Source organism: Urocitellus parryii, chromosome 13 (assembly GCF_045843805.1).
Source record: "Urocitellus parryii isolate mUroPar1 chromosome 13, mUroPar1.hap1, whole genome shotgun sequence".
NCBI lineage: Eukaryota > Metazoa > Chordata > Mammalia > Rodentia > Sciuridae > Urocitellus > Urocitellus parryii.
In genome coordinates, this window is record NC_135543.1 from 13,687,066 (window position 1) to 13,704,941 (window position 17,876).

General features: G+C 42.3%; 1 protein-coding gene across 1 annotated transcript in view; it reads right to left on the minus strand.

The window, feature by feature from the left end:
• The window catches only part of Tnfrsf11a (TNF receptor superfamily member 11a), a 51,687-nt gene that overhangs the window by 13,179 nt on the left and 20,632 nt on the right, over positions 1–17,876 (minus strand). The window contains exons 2-8 of the mRNA XM_026404629.2: positions 16,871–16,952; positions 15,560–15,685; positions 11,834–11,977; positions 8,132–8,225; positions 6,478–6,572; positions 5,006–5,119; positions 1,346–1,398 (exon numbers count right to left, since the gene is read on the minus strand). Of these exons, the coding sequence (XP_026260414.2) occupies positions 1,346–1,398; positions 5,006–5,119; positions 6,478–6,572; positions 8,132–8,225; positions 11,834–11,977; positions 15,560–15,685; positions 16,871–16,952 (708 nt within the window). The remainder of the gene's footprint in view (positions 1–1,345; positions 1,399–5,005; positions 5,120–6,477; positions 6,573–8,131; positions 8,226–11,833; positions 11,978–15,559; positions 15,686–16,870; positions 16,953–17,876) is intronic.

Genomic DNA, 17,876 nt, shown 5'->3' on the forward strand with positions numbered 1-17,876 from the left:
GGAATAGAATATCCACACAAAAGGGAGGAAAGAGCTAACCCACATAATGTTTCAACACAGTATTTTGACTCTGTACCCTCAATATAAATATATAAAAATGACATCATACTGGATACTGTAGTTGGTTGCTATCCTGGAAGCTCCAGTCGGTAGCTCTGTGCTTTGCTGTGGTATAGGTTAGTAATTCTAAACCTACCTTCTGTGTGTTCTAGAACTGAGCAAATGAGTGAACACATTGATAACAAGTGGAACCAGGTGTCCTACTGCTAGAGATAGAAGATCTAAATATGAGAAAGGGGAGACAAGAAGGATCCTGGATCCCGGGTTCCAGATCCTAGAACCAGAGAGGTCAGCATAGGGTTTAAAGTTGATAGATTTTTATACGTAAGAAAATAAATCTAAAGGACAAAATGGAATTTGAATATTCCATGCGGACTGGGGGAATAGTATTACACCACTGTAATACTACCTTGATTTTGATAAAGGTACCATGGTTATATATGAGAGTGTCCTTGTTCTTAGGAAATACACACTGATGTGTTTAAGGATATGGGGACACACTGCCTTTATTCACTCTACAGGGATTCAAGAAAAAAAAATGTGCATTTTCATATGGATGCACAGAGAAAGAAAAAGAATAAAGCAATGTGATAAAATGAAGACACTTGTGAATCCGGGCTGTGGACGTTGGTTGTAATATTCTATTTTGTATAATTTTGAAATTATGTCAAAATAAAAATTTCCAAAACAATTGCAAAGTAAATGAAAGTGGTAGCTCATTCCTCCTAAGAATCTGTACTAGGCAATCAAGATTTATACTAAAAAATAACATATACACAGAGGTGACAGAGAGGAACGAGGACTGGAGTGTGGTCCAGTAGAGAGCGCTTGCCCAGCATGTGCCTTGGGTTTGATCCTCAGCAGCACAAAACAAAACAAAACAAAAAAATTAAAGGAGTGCTGGGGCGCTAAGGCATATGCCTATAATCCCAGCAATTGGGGAGGCTGAGGCAGGAGGATCACAGGATCCAGGCTAATCTCAAAATAAAATGCAAAAGGGCTAGGGATGCAGCTCAGTGGTAGATGTCTCTGGGTTCAATCCACAGTACAAAAAAAAAAAAAAAAAAAAAAAAAGGAGAATAAAACATAAAGAAAAAAAGGCATTTAGAACGAAGAATGATGGGCCCTGGGTTATGCAGTAGGAATCAGTGGTGGGATTTGAGGTTTGCACACCATGTATTCAGGTGCTAAATAAGCAATGGGGCTCAATGGTTGATGAATCAGAGTTAAATCAGTCTAACTGTTCCAAGGACCTAAGGGAGACCCCAACGAACTTTAACTTTACCTTATTTCCACCTATGTGACGGCAAGCATCATTGATCCAGTGCCACAAATTAGCTAGAAAAACAAAGCAAGGATAAGGGTTTCATATTATAATTTCCTATTTCTTTATTTTAAAAACAAATTTTATTTTTATAATGTTATAGGACAAACGTAGGTCTCAAAAAGTTTCTCGAGGGTCTGGGGTTGTGGCTCAGGGATAGAGTGCTCCCCTAGCACGGCACGAGGCCCTGGGTTCGATCCTTAGCACCATATAAAAATAAATAAATAAAGTGAAAGTATTGTGTCTAACTACAACTAAAAAATATTTACAAAAAAAAAAAGTTTCTAGAGTGAAGCAATTAACTTATCCATCATGTCACAGTGACCCATTTTGGGGTGTGTGTGTAACATGAGCTGATATGGACACATTTCACAAAAATCCTAAATACAATATTGTTCTCTGGACTTGTTCACCCTACATATCTGTCTGCTATTTTGTATCCTTGATGTACAACTCCCCATTTCCTTGGATGGAACTTTTGGTTCTTTTCTTTTATGAGTCCACATGTAAGTGAGGTCAGCAATAATTTTCTGTTTGTGTGGCTCACTATTAAGGATCACAAGTCAGTTCAATATTATCTTTACTCATCCTCCACTGCAAGTGTTTCAGTGACCATTTCTGGATGTAAAAGCACTTAAAAAATAAATCAGCTGGGGCTGGGGGCATATAGGCTAGGGGTAGAGGGCTTGCCTGGAGCATCAGGCCCTGGGTTCCATCCCCAGCACCATACATGCAAGAAAATAAACAATTAAATAAATATATAAACGAATGAACTGCTTTAAAGGCTACAAAGGCATCTTACGCCTATTAAAAACAGAGCTTCCTGTCTTGCGTACAGCAAACCATGGCCCACTAGTGTTCTGCTAAATACCTGTGGGCGCACCTGGGCTCCCAGAGCTACTGTGATGTCTACAGGTGTTCTCATTCCTTTAACACATTTTCTTTGACTTTGAGGCATGGTAAGGTAAAAAGAAGATGTTTAGGAGCTCAAATATATGTACAATAAAAGGGAGGTGCCTGCTAGAGAGCTAAGCATCAGACTCACTGAGTTCTGATGGGTCCCCCTTTTTTCCTATGCCTTCTTGCTTCTCAGAATATGTTCTGTGGCATATGGAAAGGACACTGCCATTAACTTTTATAAAATAGAAGTGATAAAGTCTAAAAAGTCAGATCCATGAATTTTTTTTAAAAAAACTATGAATTCATATTATACAAAGATAAAATTTTATCCCACCTCAATGAATATTCCATTTTAGATTAGCAATTAAAATTGAAGCAGAGTCATCAGTTCTTTGGTGGAAGATAACTGCAGTTCATAAAGATGCTGATCATCTCATACCTACTGAGCCCTGAAACGTGCCCGCATGGTGCTAAGCAGAGCATACACGTTATCTCGTCTATGCTGTAGACTATTATGTGACCTTGCACAGTTTATTTAACCTCTCTGGGCCTCAGTTTCCTCATCAGCACAGGGGGAAACAGTAGTGCCTGCCTCGTGCAGTGCTTTGTGAAGATTCCCTGAGCACATGTAAAAAATGCATGTAACCATGTGGCACACAGTCAATAGCCAACACATGTCAGTTATCACTATCATCACCACCATTAGTCTTCTTTCTTTTCTATAATTTTGAAATTCAATCAAAATAAAATGACCCCAAATAAAAGGACAGTTGCAGTTCTTTCCTTGCAGGATTCAGTTTTAGACAAGCACAAAGGATACTAAAAGTAATCATACTTGTGCACAGATCCACCATGATCGTCTCTCCCCTGGAAAATGGACAGCAACAGCTTTCCAAGATGGTGCACATGCATCCACTCTTACTGCACCCCCAAATTTGTTTTCTACACTAAAGCAAGAGTGTTGTCCTTGGTTAAGAATAAGGAGCAAACTTCTTAGCAGGTCTGAAGGGCTGTGGCATCTGGCTCATCTTGCTCCGGGTCCCCAACTTTCTGCTCCAGCTTCGTGACTCCTTCATCCCCCTCTCACCATGCTCCCCTTTCCGCGGTCCTCTCAGTGGGTGTGCTGGTGCTCCTCCTTGATTCCCTTCAGGCTAGTAAATTCCAGCTGGTGTTTCTGGTCTTAGCTCACCTGTTTCCTCCTCTGAGGTGCCTGGGCTGACCCCAAGACTGGACAGACCCTCCGCCACCTCTCCCTGGAGCTCCACTCCTACCATTTCGGTTTCAGTTTCACTCTGGGAGCCCAACATGTGCCTTGGCTCTGCCAGGAGTGCACTGGTCTGGGGCGCTCCACACTGAGGCCCAGCGCCAGTCCAGTCCTTGGTGGCCAATAAACACGTGGAATGAATGGATGAGGACAAAGCTAAGAATCCTAATTCCCTAAGTCACTGATAGGTCTATTGTTTTCTCAATAAGATAGGGTGGGAAATGTTATTAAAAGTAACAACAAAAACCAAAATATCAGGAAGTCTGTCCTCTCGCCTCAACACGACTGTTCAAGTGGTCCTCATCATCTGAACAAAGGGGCCTCATCATCCAAACCCCCAGCTGTGACGTCAAGGAAGTAAAATTGCATCACTTCCCAGGCCTCCCTGGGCAGCATTTCTGCTATTTTATCTATGACACAGTGTGGACTACCATTTCCTTCACCTCTCCTCCATCACTTCATTGCTAAAACCTTTATACCCTGAACCCTTGGTTTCCCTGGACTCTGGCCTTTCCTCTCCTCTCTTTTTGACAATAACCTTTAATTCCCTCAGTAATGAATGGCCTCTTTAAAAAGGTGGGCCCCACTCAAACACTGCTCTCTGCTTAACAGTGGCATCTTCAATTCCCATCTGGCTTTGCCAGATGTTATATTAGGCATTGCCGGTGTTATATTAGGCAATGCAAATAGTAATAAAAATAGCAAGACATACAGGGATCCACGAAGTTCACCGAGAGCAGAAGCGGAAGAGGTAAACAGGTGAGCACCGGGAATGGAGAGGAAGGGGGAATGTCAGGTGCTCCAGAAGAGAATGATTTGAGCAGTGAAGTACTAAGAAGTATCTTTAGCAAATCTAGGGGAGCCATGAGTCCTTGAATAAAAATGGTTCTTTGAGTTTTGTCGAATAAAAGCCAAATACGATGTGATGTTTAAAGATACCATCCAAATTAACACTTGATTTTCCATCCTAAGAATGAGCCCCTCATTTTGACTAAATGTAAGGTAAGTAATTTTCATAATTTTAGATTCACATTTCAAGATAACAACCCTAATCAAAATCTCACCTGCCATTTATCTGCACATTCTGTTTCACATGGGTACGTGGAAAATGGATACATTCCAGGATAAAAGCAAGCAACCCCCTGCATATGTGCTGCTGCATGCTCCACAGCTTAGACACAAGCTCACAAGTCATCAGTTTCCTGATGGGATATTCTTGTTAGCGTTTATACAAATCGGCACAATGTTGGCTTCTTGTTTTGCTTTTATTTTATTTTGCTAGAGAACAATGACTAAGATACAAAGGGTGTTTTGCCTTTAAGTACAGTCATCTCAAGGCACTTATTTAAGCAGGTCCCATAGACAGCGCACAATGTACTCCTATTCCAAAGCATTTGCCTAGAACTGTATCTATTTCCTTGAAGACTATCTCTGAAGCACCAGCATAGACACAATACCTGTTAGCGCTTTCCCTTTTTTCCTATGGTAAATGCCAAAGACGACGATGGCAATTAAGGCCACAGATATGAAGAGAAGCAGAATAATTAAACTGGGCAAGTAAATCCGTGGTTCTGTATTGGAAGAAAATGAGAAATGTGGCATTAAAGATTATGTTAATTTTTTTACATTTAAAATCAAAACCTTAGAAATCTAATCCCAGGATCAAAGATGTGGGTCTGGGATATCAGAAGTAGGAAGCTCCCCACCCCGGACTGCATTTGCCAGGGAGCACTCACGGTCTGAAGGGTTGGCTCGCCACCTCGCCCACCCTGCTGGTCTGGCTTCACCGCACTGGAGGCCACCCCAGCGCATCATTATGTCTCCATGATTACGTTCTTAAGAACAACTCTAGTCACATGCACCCACGATCCTGCTTCACCTCTGCTTGCCTCCAGAACCCCTCACTGACCAGCTGGAAGACCTCATCACACTGCTGTCCAAATACCAACATGGCACCAGGGTTTTGCTGGCTATGGAACACAACGGCCCCTTTGGGAAGCATTTCTGTTATTTCGTCTATGACACAATGTGGATGCCTCCACTTCCTTCATTCCTCCCTCCTCCATTGCCTCATTGCTAGCACCTCTATATTCCACACCTTTGGTTTCCTGGACATGACCTTTCCTTTCCTTCTCTCATTTCAGAATAACCTTTAGTTCCCTCAGTTATTGTCATGCTATTTTCAAAATGGTCTTTTTAAAAAATCTCTTCTGTGAGTGTGTAACTCCATGTCCAGATGCTTCAGTGCCCTTCTGCTCCTGTTCCCTAGGATGTCAAATCTAGACCTCTCATTTTCTTGGCCACAACCTGTTAGCTCTATTGCCCTGTGGCTGGCATTCTCTTGATTTAGTAGAAAGGTCTGCTTGCCACTTCTGCCGTCTCTTCAGTGTGCAGACCCACTGGCACACTGACCCACTCACCCAGAGTAACCAGCATCTTTCTGTCTGTCTTTAAAATTGTATAAGATTGATGGGTTCCACAAATAATGTTCCACAAATAATGATGGCTGGATTCTCACAAATTGTTTCCTCTGGTTGATGACCAGTTTCCCCATGGATACTCTCACTCTGACCACCACCACCCTTCCATCTCTGGACATTTTCATTTATGTTTTCAGCTTTTTCTTTTCTTTTCTTTGTACATTAAAACATTATCAGTTATTCCATTGTAAAAAAAAATGATCAAGTAGCGTAGTATGCACAAAGCCCTGGGTTCGGTCTCAGCACTGCAATCCATCAATCAATCGAATAAAAATCAACATGTCTGGAATTGAAATACTGATACAAATGAAATATTGAGCTGACCATGGTCAGGATGAAATGAAAAGGGACAGCTGAACCCCTGCACGTGCAGCCTGTGGTTCTGGAGAGAGCGAGGCAGCTGACCATGCTGGGCACGTCTACCCTCCCACCGACTCCGTCAAGCATACCCTTCGGTGGTTTTCTAGATGGCAGGGAAGAACTGCAAACCACGTCTGATTTCTCTGTTCCGGGATATTCCTCTATCTTTCCAAGGATGGTACAGCTGTGGAGGGAAAAGCAGTCAAGTGCTTTAGTTTAATATTCTTGTTTAAAACACCAAACAATCTACTGCAGTAGATGGGGCTCCAATAAAGTACAACCCAATGCTTCAATTCCTGTGGCTCAGTGATAAACGTTAGACGAATACTCTTTTGAAGTTGAAAAACACTTTTCAACCTAAAACTTGGATAAAAGGATCAGAAAATTAACATTTAATCAGAATATATGAGAAAGTGAAAGAATCACTACATTGATTATTAGTATTCAACAACAAGTATGCAATGACCCAGGACCCAGAAATTCCACTACAGACAGACTCACAAAAGGGTGCCACTAAACATACAGATTGAGCATCCCTAACGTCTGAACTGCTTGAAAATCTAAAATTTTTTGAGCACTGATATGACACCACAATGAGAAAATCCCAAACCACTAAATTTAGGTTTACTCACAAAAATAATTGAAAATATTGCAAAATATTACCTCCAGGCTATATGTATAAGGTACATATCAAACATAAATGAAGTTTGTGTTTAGACTTGGATCCCTTCCCCAAGACAAACTCATTATGTAGATATTTATAGCTGAAATCAGAAATAATTCTGGCCCCAAGCATTGGATAGGAGATTCTTAAACTATTTATGGGATTACTCATTACAAAATTAGTTATTACTGTAAGAGACTAAGAACAGTGCAAATCCCTCTCAGTCCCTACTGAAATTCTCTATTTATTAAACAAATTATGGTACATTTCTACGATGAAACACTATTCAGAGCTGGGCATGGTGGTGCACTCCTGTAAATCAGTGTCTAAGGAGGCTGAGGTAGGAGGATCATGAGTTCAAAGCTAGCCTCAGCAACTTAGCAAGGCCCTGAGCAACTTGGTGAGGCCCTGTGTCAAAACAAAATATAAAAAGGGCTGGGGATGTGGCTCAGTGGTTAAGCACCCCCGGATTCAATATTTAATTCCTGGTACCCCCAAAAAAAGAGCAAGAAAGAAATACTATTTAGCTATAAAGACACACACACACACACACACACACACACACATACTGTGAATAAATATAGAAAGTGCTTAAAAAAATAAGTGAAAAAACTCAAGGTGCAAACATTTATATAGCTAGAAAGTTTCTATACGCATACACACAACACATACCCACAAGTTTCTGGATGAGTAAACCATGATGACATTGGGAAGTTTGGAAGAGCAGTGGTGGTAAGTGAATGATAATAAATGTCATGAATCGGGCTGGAGGCGAGGCTCACTTGAATGCCTGCAGAGTATGCTGGAGGCCCTGGGTTCAACTCCCAGCACCACACACACAAACACAAGTTATAAAATTATAAATCATTTTCAACCAAACAAATTTAGAAAAAGGAAAAAAGAAACTGCAACTCTAAGTTACTGACTATTGAATCTAAAAACTGGCATGAAGTGCCCATATACACCCGGATGAAGAATTGGCTTGACTGGTTTATTTTTCCCACACTGAATTGACAAGACAGTGGAGGTTGGATTGTTGAAAACTTAAAAATTCCTTTGGTCCCTTTGTGGTCACTTACTTGGTCCAGGGTTTGCATTTGTCCGTGGAAGAAAAGGCATCTGAGAAGTAGCCTACGTGGCAAGGCTTGCACACCGTGTCCATGTTGAGCTGCACTGTCACAAAAACCAACAGAAACAAGCAAGGACACTTAGAGACCAGTCAGATGTTCCAGAAGAGCCGTTGCTCCCTGCTCCCCTCTCCCCCTCTAGGCCTTGCCACGGGTGTCTAATGGCTCTAACTCCTCCTCCCCCCAAGCCCCTTCCTTGGGCCTGGGAAGCAGTTCTGATATCAGGGGTGAGCTGCAGAATTGTGTTCAGAAAGGCAGGGGTCAGTACTGCCACTATCTGAAGTCCAGGTCCAGGCGACTCTGCTCCTGAGCCTCTACTGCTCAGAAGACCATCCTGAGCACCCCGTGCTGTTTCCTGGCCTGGGAGCCTGTGTCTCCTGTTTTTGCCATCTGGCTCTGTTTTAGGCAGGCACCTCTGCTATCCCCTTTCTGCTTTGACAGATGGCTAACCCAGCCTTCTTCTGCAGGGGATGTCAATTCTATTACTGCTTTTAAGGGAAATTTATTGTTCTGATCCCTTCTTGTAAGCTTAATCTCACACGTTCAAATATTATTGAAGTGTCAAAAAAGGTTTCTAAAACAAAACAAAACAAAACCCTGTGGGTCTCTTTCTTTTAAAACAAAAGTTTGGTGTCCATCTTTTGCTGCAAAGGGCTGCACAGTGGAGCCCTTGTGGTCTCTGCTGCACCTACTCACAGCACAAAAGCAATCAATCATAGACAAGACGTAAAGCAAATGGATATTGCTAATTTCCAATAAAACGTTATTTAAATGGTGGGAGGGATTTGGACCCCTCCTTAATCCACAGAGCTCAAAGCAGGTGTGGATCCTTGTTAGTAAACTTGACTTGACTCACTCATAGTCCTCATAAACTGCATTATTAAAATGAGAAGTGCCTCAGATTTCCTCAATTACCTTTACTGCAATTGGCACATGACGAGACGACCCTTTGGTGGCTACTATAAATCATAATCGGGCAACTGGTGGTACCAAAACCACAAATTACTCTTGAAATTAGTAGCACTTCTGTGATTTATTTTCATGAATATAATGTGAAAAATAAGGAATTAAACTTTCTTTGTACAAAGTCAAATAGAAAGTACATTCTTAACTTCTGCAATTTGGCTCAGTAAGCAAAGCACCTGTGCCTGGGTTTGGCAATATAATTTGCCTTGATATTGATTCAACAAAGGCCAGTTAACATCTAGTAGGTCACATTAATTCAAATGTGAACTAATTCAAATTAAAAGATAAATACAATCTAGAAGATTCTGAGAATCCCTCAAAAACAAAGAGGGTTCCCAAGGCATTTCCAGGAATATAAAGTTTTGAGGGTATTAATTCCCACACACTGGACTTGGTAAGACTGACAGGCCAGAAGCATCCTGCAGACTGCTCTTTCCTTCTCCCTCTTGCAATCATGCTTCTCCTACCTACAAAGGAATGTATGCTTTTCATCTATCACCAAATCCTGCCTGGTGCCAAGCTTCAGACATGTTGGACAGAGCAACAAGTAAAAATACTGGTGATGGAAAATTTTTCTGTAGCCCGTCCAGCATCTGACTTTCCCTATCTATTCAGAACAAAAATATGGCCATACAAATGGGGAATTGGGGACCAGGTTGAGCCGTTCTGAATTTAAATGTGTGCAAGGTGGGGCAGAAAGGAAATTTTCACTCAACCACTTTGGTCCCTCTATTTTCTACTGTCAAATATACATTATTCCCAAAGGTGAAAGGCAGACAACGTGGACCAGGAACCTGCAGGTGGCAGCACCTGTTTCAGGCAGGTGACAAACTTGTGCAAAGGCTCTGGGCTTCTTCTGAGAATCAGAATTTAGAAGGATCTAGCTGTGATAGGAAGGTATATTTTAATAACTTAAAAATTAGGCTGTTTCTAAGAGAAAGTATATGTGGGTTAGTCAATGTATTTGAAATAAGGGCTGACTGTGCCAGCTGAACTCAGTGATAAGCCCTTTTTTATTTTTTATTTTGAGACAGGGTCTTGCTAATTTGCTTAGGGTCTTGTTAAATTGCTGAGGCTGGCTTTGACATTTTGATCCTCCTACTTCAGCCTCTGGAGCCTCTGGGATTATGGGTGTGCACCTCTGCATCCAGCAAGTATTTTGGTTTTTAAAAAAGTGCCTCTGAGTTACAGATGAACAGTCATAAATAATCATCTGTTACATCTTGAAAAAACTACTTTGTTATGTTTCCTGGAAACAAGGAAAGCAAATGATTCTAAGAAATACTTTTATAAGTCTAAAGGATCTCTATTTCTTTACTTTAAACAAAGGTGAAGGACACAATTGAGTTCTCAAATGATAGATCATTAAGGATAACTTAGGTCATGTCACTTTGTGATAGTGGACACTCCTATAACATAAGTCTTTCTTCTTTCTAAAACAACAAAAAGTGGAAACAGAATTGATGTTCAATTCTGTTACATTTTAGCAATAAGTAAGTAATATTCAACTGTGAATATATAATTGGGAAAAAAGCCCACTGGTGAAGTTCAAAAGCTTTTGCCTTTTTTTAAATATGCATATACTAAGAGTTTAACCCAGCTGTGCTTTACCATTGAGCTATATCCCAGACCTTTTCGTTTTTTTTTTATTTTGAGAAAATAAATTGCTAAATTGCTGAGGCTGGCCTTGAACTTCAGATCCTATGGCCTCAGTCACTGCGATTACAGGTGGGTGCCACTGCTCCCAGCAAAAAGCTTTTACTTTCATGATTATAACGTAGCAAAACATATTCATTCTTGACTAATTGGATAATAATAAATGTGGTGACAATCAGTCTTCGGTGGAGGGAATGTCTTTAATACTGAGAAGCTTATCCCAATAATTTTTTTAAATTGATATTTTAAAATATGCACCAATTTTTTAGTGTAAAGGAATGTAATAGGGTGATTAGTGTACGCCCTCCAAGCACAAAAATATACTAGGATAAAATTCTGTAGGGAAGGTGGCCTGGCTACCAAGGAAAGAAAGGAGCTTTTAAATCCCCAACAGTTAAGTAGACTAGTGCCTGTTTAATTGGATGATGGTGGGTATCAAACTGCTATTTTGTTTACATTCCAAGGACTGTTTTAAAAAGCATTATTGCATTGGGGCTGGGGATGTGGCTCAAGAGGTAGCACGCTCGCCTGGCATGCGAGCGGCCCGGGTTCGATCCTCAGCACCACATACCAACAAAGATGTTGTGTCCGCCAATAGCTAATAAATAAATAAATATTTTAAAAAAGCATTATTGCAGTTGTAATTCCATAAGTCATTCTTGAAATTTGTAACAAAAATTGCAGATGTCAACTTCAAAACGTGCCCAGAGGAGCATGTTTGTTTTAAATTTCTTCTAAGGATGTGCACAATTAAAAAAAAAAAAAATGTTGGAGGATCCCTGTGCTATCCTGTTTGTCCCTTTGTGGGACAAACCCGAGTGACACAGTGGCTGCTCACATTCTCTCTGGGGAACCCTAGCTGGGGATCCATTCCCAGGTCTCGCCCGCGCCTACAGCTCCTGGAAAATCAAAGCCCCGCCCCCCTTCCCGCTCCTCGGTTCCCCTGGCCCCCTGGAGCCTTAGTGACAGGTGTTAGAGCTGTCTGGGGCTCCCTTTGCCCGGTGTAGCGGTGCGCGCGCTCTGCCACCGTACAGGGGTGCTGGGCGCCGAAGCCCGGCGCGCACTCGGCGTTGCGGCGGCAGCACTCGCAGTCCTGGCTCCAGTGGTACCCGGCGGTGCAGGCGCAGCGCCGCGGGGCCGTGCGGTTGCCGGGGTCCACCGCCACCAGGGCCTTGCCTGCGGGAGACAAGAGACAGGTCAGCAGCCCCCAAGCGCCACCAGGGCCTTGCCTGTGGGAGACAAGAGACAGGTCAGCAGCGCCCCCCCACCCCCACCCCAGCGCAGGAAGGCTCTGACGCCGCCCCTGTCACCCCGCTGTCACCCAGCCGGAGCCACCCCAGCAGGCCGCCTGGCTGGCTTACAGTGATTCATCAGGACACGGTTTAAGGAAGTCCCCAGTTCCTCCTCGCACTTCCTGTGTGCCAGCAGGTTCCCCCCCCCCTTTTCCTCTCCCTAATAACCACCAGTTTTGTGAGCTGTCTAAAAAGTCAGTTTTCATGTGAGTAGCAAGATTTAGGACTCCTAGCAAGATTGAGCACAGCGTCTTGATTTTTAGTGCACTCGAATATCATCAATATTGGTGGAATGAGACGGACCTTCCTACCCTATGTACGGGTGTGATTGCACGAAGGGTGACTCTAGGTCAGGTACAACCAGAGAAATGAAAAGTTGTGCTCCATTTGTATAAAATTTTTTTTAAAAAAAATCATCAATATTATTAATAGCAAGGCTAGTCTGCACCCAAGAAAACAGGGTTCCTAGAGATTCAGGACTCATCCTGAGTTCCTAAAGGGGGTTAGGTAAGTGGAGAAAGTACAGAGGCAGGTGGGAAGGCATACTTGGGAATAGTCTTGATCCCAAAGGAAGCCAACACATTTTCCTCTTTTTTTTTTCCACAACACAAAAAGTGCTTGTCTTTTTACTCCATATCTCCTGGCCCCTTCCAGTTTTTCTGGAATACAGTTACATGGGAATTTATCTGTTATAAACTCACGCACACACCTACACACACACACACTAATCTTCTTTATAGATTTGTACTTGTGAATTCACCTATTTGCTAAAATGTATTTGTAACCCCCAAATCAATACTCAGCACTTCTGCAGTAATCTGTGGATGTGCGCAGAACCATGTAAATCTCTGAGTCACTCCACACACAGGTTCCCAGCAGAGGTCAGAGGAGGGTGCCCAGCCTTCTCATGGCAGCTCTCACACTGGAAAAGAGAGTCTCTCTGTTTTCAGTCTGCCACGTTTTACCCATTTTTGTGTGCTTTTCGTTGGTGATTTCCCTGTTTAACATGGCCCCAGGTAGTGCTGAAGTTCGGTCTAGTGTTCCTGAGTGCCAGAAGGCTGTGGCGGACCTGACAGAGAAGACACATGTGTTGGATAACCGTGTGGCATGCGTTGTGCTGTTGGCCATGAATGCAATGCTAACGGTCAACAACACATCAAATAAACAGCGACACACATAAAGCCAGGTTGCACGTCGGTCAGTGGATGAAAGTGGGTTTCAGGGACCCAACCCTATACTTCCCCCAGGGGCAGTGTTTCAGGATTACCCATTCAGTGTTTATGGTGACTGTAGGTCATAACTGCTTTGACTAGAGACTCAATGTACCACGCACGTGTGTGCGCGCGCGCACACACACACACACACACACACAAAAAAAAAAAAAGATATAACATTATTTAAAACATACCTGGAACCCCTATATGACTCCACTCACTTGGATTCTTTCAAATGGCCTTTGTACCTTATATTCCTGAATACATATAGGAATTCCCAGGGAAAAAGAGATGAACAAACCATTCCTTGTCTCAAGTTATACGAGCAAGTAGGGGACACTGTGTTTCCATTCTTTTTAGACCTAAGTGTGGTGAATCCAGAGAAGTTCTCATTGCCTTCTGTGCCCACTTGCCAAGCCTGGGTCCACTGTGCAGTACCAAGGCCAATATGCAGAAACATGTACATAATACATGAGAACATATATGGACACATACCACCTCACTGGAAAATTCTAAGTACTCCCAGTATTGTACTCAACTGTAAAAATGTAAATCTGTGGGGTGGTGAATAATTTTGAAATATATTAAAATATTTTCATGCACCCAGTTTTAGGTTTTAATCAATTTTGGCAGTAGACAGAATGAATCTGTATTTCCAGGAGACAGCAGTGAGTCAAGGTCATTACTAAGCAGTGGGAAATAAAAGACTTGATCAGATGCTTCTGCTCAGTGGAGTTTCCATGTACCTTCTCCAACCCCAAGTGCGACAGCTGTCTCTAGCACATTAGAAAAATTATGGTTTTTAAAAGTACTGTTAAAAAATTTTTTTTCCAATGGCAAGGGGAAACTGTAAACAAGAATTAACTCAGTAGCAATGGATTCCTAGCAACTGCCCTGAAGTCACTAAATAAAATGTTGCACTAAAAACAATCAGGAATCCTTGGAGAAATGACTGTTCACAGCTCTGGCAGGAAATGTCCAAGGTAAGCCTTGTATCAACAGATCCCTTGACCATGCCTGGAGTTGTACCAGAAAACAGAGGGCCACCTCAAAGAGGTGGGGTACTTTGAGCCCCACCAAAATCAACAGTGACTGCAATGGAGTGAAACACCTCAACTATGTTTAAATTCACAAGTTCATAATATTAACACGAATCCCTGGAAGAAAGCTGGATGATGGACTCATCATTCTGAAAAGTGATAAGAAGTTACATGCACGTGTTCCACCTTTCCTAAATGTACTGTACTAACAAATAGTCGATGAGGAAAACGGAGAAGGAAATGAATAAAGGAAGAAGGGAGGACAGAATTAGAACGCCACCTTTCTGCAGCTCCTGATGAAAAGGGATCTAGGCCAGGTTCCGCAGCAGCTGGCAATGTCACAAAAGGAGAGAGAAGTGCCGTTTTGTGATTCCGGTATCATATTATAAACATGAACTATACCAAGTATGAAAGGGTTTTGCCAACAAAAGAAAAAGCAAATCAGAATCTGATCTACCTCTAGATCTAGCAGCCAATTTACAGGGGACATGGGGGACAGAAGAGGAGGTTAAATGGCATTGAGGGGGTGTAAGCAGCCAAATCCAGACTGGAAGCTCCATGGGGAATAGAGAATCACGGATTCTTCACATGAAAACAGACTAGAAAAAGAGGCCCTTTAGGTTAGGAGACCCGGGAGACATAGTTTGATCCTGATTATTACAAATTATAACTTTTTTTTAAAAAGGAGGCAAAAAAAATCAAAGTTGCATGGTAAGGAGATCAAGCTCCAGAGCTAATCAAACATTTATGATGTAGGAAAAAGGTTTATGAGTCCAAACACGGTTTTTGAGTCCTGCTTCTCATCTGTTAAGTTTGGAGAAGTCATTCAACCTGAGCCTCAGTTTCCCCATTTTTAAAATGAGACAGGCATGGCTACCTTACAGGGTTCATAGGGGTTAGGGAGAATCCAGTGGTTCAACCGTGGGAATATCGTGAAAACATTTTGTCCCCTGTAAAATGTGTGCATGATTAAGTGCAGCATAAACATATTCCTAAACACGAGGGTTCCCAATGAAGAGCTTTAGCCCAGGGCTTTGGAAATCTAAAACCCGTCTTCCTGGGGGTCCACGGTCATAACTTCTTCCTGTGCCCTTCAAAAGAAATAGCATTGGCTCTATCTTAAAAAGCTTATATAGAAGAGGAGACTTGAAGGACAGAGGTGAACACTGGGTTTCCACACTTGCCACAGACATACCCATGTGACGAACCCACCTGTATCGCAAACCTTATGCAGCAAGCATTTATCTTCCTCGTTCCAGGTATCCAAATATTCATCCGGGCCACAAGGCAGACACACACTGTCAGAGGTAGTAGTGCATTTGGAAGACATGTACTTTCCTTAAGTTGGAAGGAGGAAAAATGCACCAATCAAAAACAACAACCAAAGCCCAACACAAAACAACATCCCCAAACACGTCGACCAAAACGAAAACAAAAGAACACATTGGCCAGGGGTGTATGCAGCTCAAGAAAAGAGCATGTACCTAGCATGTGTGTGGCCACCAACACCAAATAAATAAATAGAGCATTAATCTATTGGTGTAATCTAAATGATCATGATCCCAAGATGACCCCTGAGATAATGCTGCACTTGGGATGAGGCTACACTGCACCACGAGCTGGAGCTCTGCTCAAACACCTGTCCCAAGTTTGCTATGCCTCCGTGGGTCCCCTCCTGGGTTTGCTGTGGTCACGGCAGTCCCTTACTCATGTAAAGGTAAGACGAGTCACATGTTGCATCCCATAACTCTGCCTATGAGTACAACTAAAGCTTTAAACGGGGCTCTAAAAACTCGAAGGGTTGCTGGAACCCACTTGGAATACAGTGTATAAGCAAAAGGAACTTGGTTATCCCCTCCCTGCTCCCATCTTCAACTCCCCTCTGGGTGGTTGACGTCTTGTGGGCTCATGGTTAACTCAGTTTGACCAACCCCATGCATGTGAACCCACTCTTAAAAATCACTGGGCCTTGGGTATGCACATCCGGGGAATATCTGAAGCTGAAACACCCACAGGGTCTTGTTATAATGTGATGTAACTTCCCACCTCTCCCCAAAACAATGAAAGAGGGAGGGCCCAGTGGCCTGGGACTCCTTGGGAGCGTAGAAAGGCTTGGCTGCACTCTGACGGATCAGTTGGGAAGATGGCATCGAGTCCCTGACTGCCCCTCGACAGGTAAATGGGAGAAGGTCCGACAAGGATTGGTTGATTCAGTACTGACAATTCCAGTACGGTCATTCCCAACAAAATTTCTGTGAAAACAATTTAAAATTATTTTCTCATAAAGTGCTAAAATATGGTCTTGTCAACCTTACTGTCTCAAGAAAAAGTGTTTTGGAAAATTGTGTTTCAGCATAAATTGAGTACCAGTTTTTGAAAGTTTTTTTTTTTTTAAGGAGATTTTATCTATTGAAGAAAGTCTATCCAAGTCCTTTTTTCATCTGGTGGAAAGACAAAACAAAACGGAAAACAGCAAAAGCACCCACTTTGGCAGATGCTGGGATGTACCAGAAGCTGGCATACCTGGTTCACATCTGTTGCAGCACCGCCCAAGATGCTGGTAATGCCTGTCACTGGTGCATGGAGGAGTGACCTGGAAGGTCACCTGAAAAGAAAAATTGACATTGGGTAGACATTACGCACAAGTTCTTTCTGGATAAGACAAAAAGTGAATCGCCAAATGCACTTCTAAAATAATCATAAGAAATACCATAAGCTACTTGTATTGTCACCTCCAAAAATGTTTAAACATTTAAAAACATTTCAGTAATGCTCACAGTGGTATGGTGCTTTACACAGCCACATACAAAACTGGCCCTAATTCTCTGAAGTCAGATGGTGGACGATATACTCAGTCAATTCTGATCATGAAACTACAAGAACATAGTGAGGCCTCTTCCTATGATTATTGCAGGGGATGTCAAATTTGATCTTATGAGCTACTTCTGAATTTTAAAAGATGTTTAATATGGCTGAGCTTTCAAATGTTAAACAGGTAGAGAATTTTTTAAATGGACACAGCAAGGTGTTGTAAGAACTCCTCTGGTTATCCCAACCCTTGGCCACTTGCTGCCTCAAGTACTCTGGATAAGGTTAATGAAGCATTTTTGAGCCACTGTTTCTTTCTGGTCAAAAACAGTATGATTCTGATATAGTTACTCTTTGGATAGGAGGTATCCCCCAAAAGTTCATGTGTGACAATACAAGAATGTTCAGAGGTAAAATGATTGGATTATGAGAGTTGGAACCTGATCAGTAGATCAATCTACTGATATGGATTAACGAGGAGGTAACTGCAGGTAGGTGGGGTGTGGTTGGAGGAGGTGGGTCCCTGGGGGCAAGACAATTTGGGGTTTATATTTGTCCCTGGTTGGGAAGATCTCTCTCTCTCTCTCTCTCTTTGCTTCCTGGTTGCTAGGTCCTGAGCTGCTTTCTTCCGACACACTCTTCCGCCATGATGTTTTGCCTCAGCTTTGGCCCAGAGCTATGGAGCCCAAATACTATGTGAACCAAAATACACCTTTCCTCT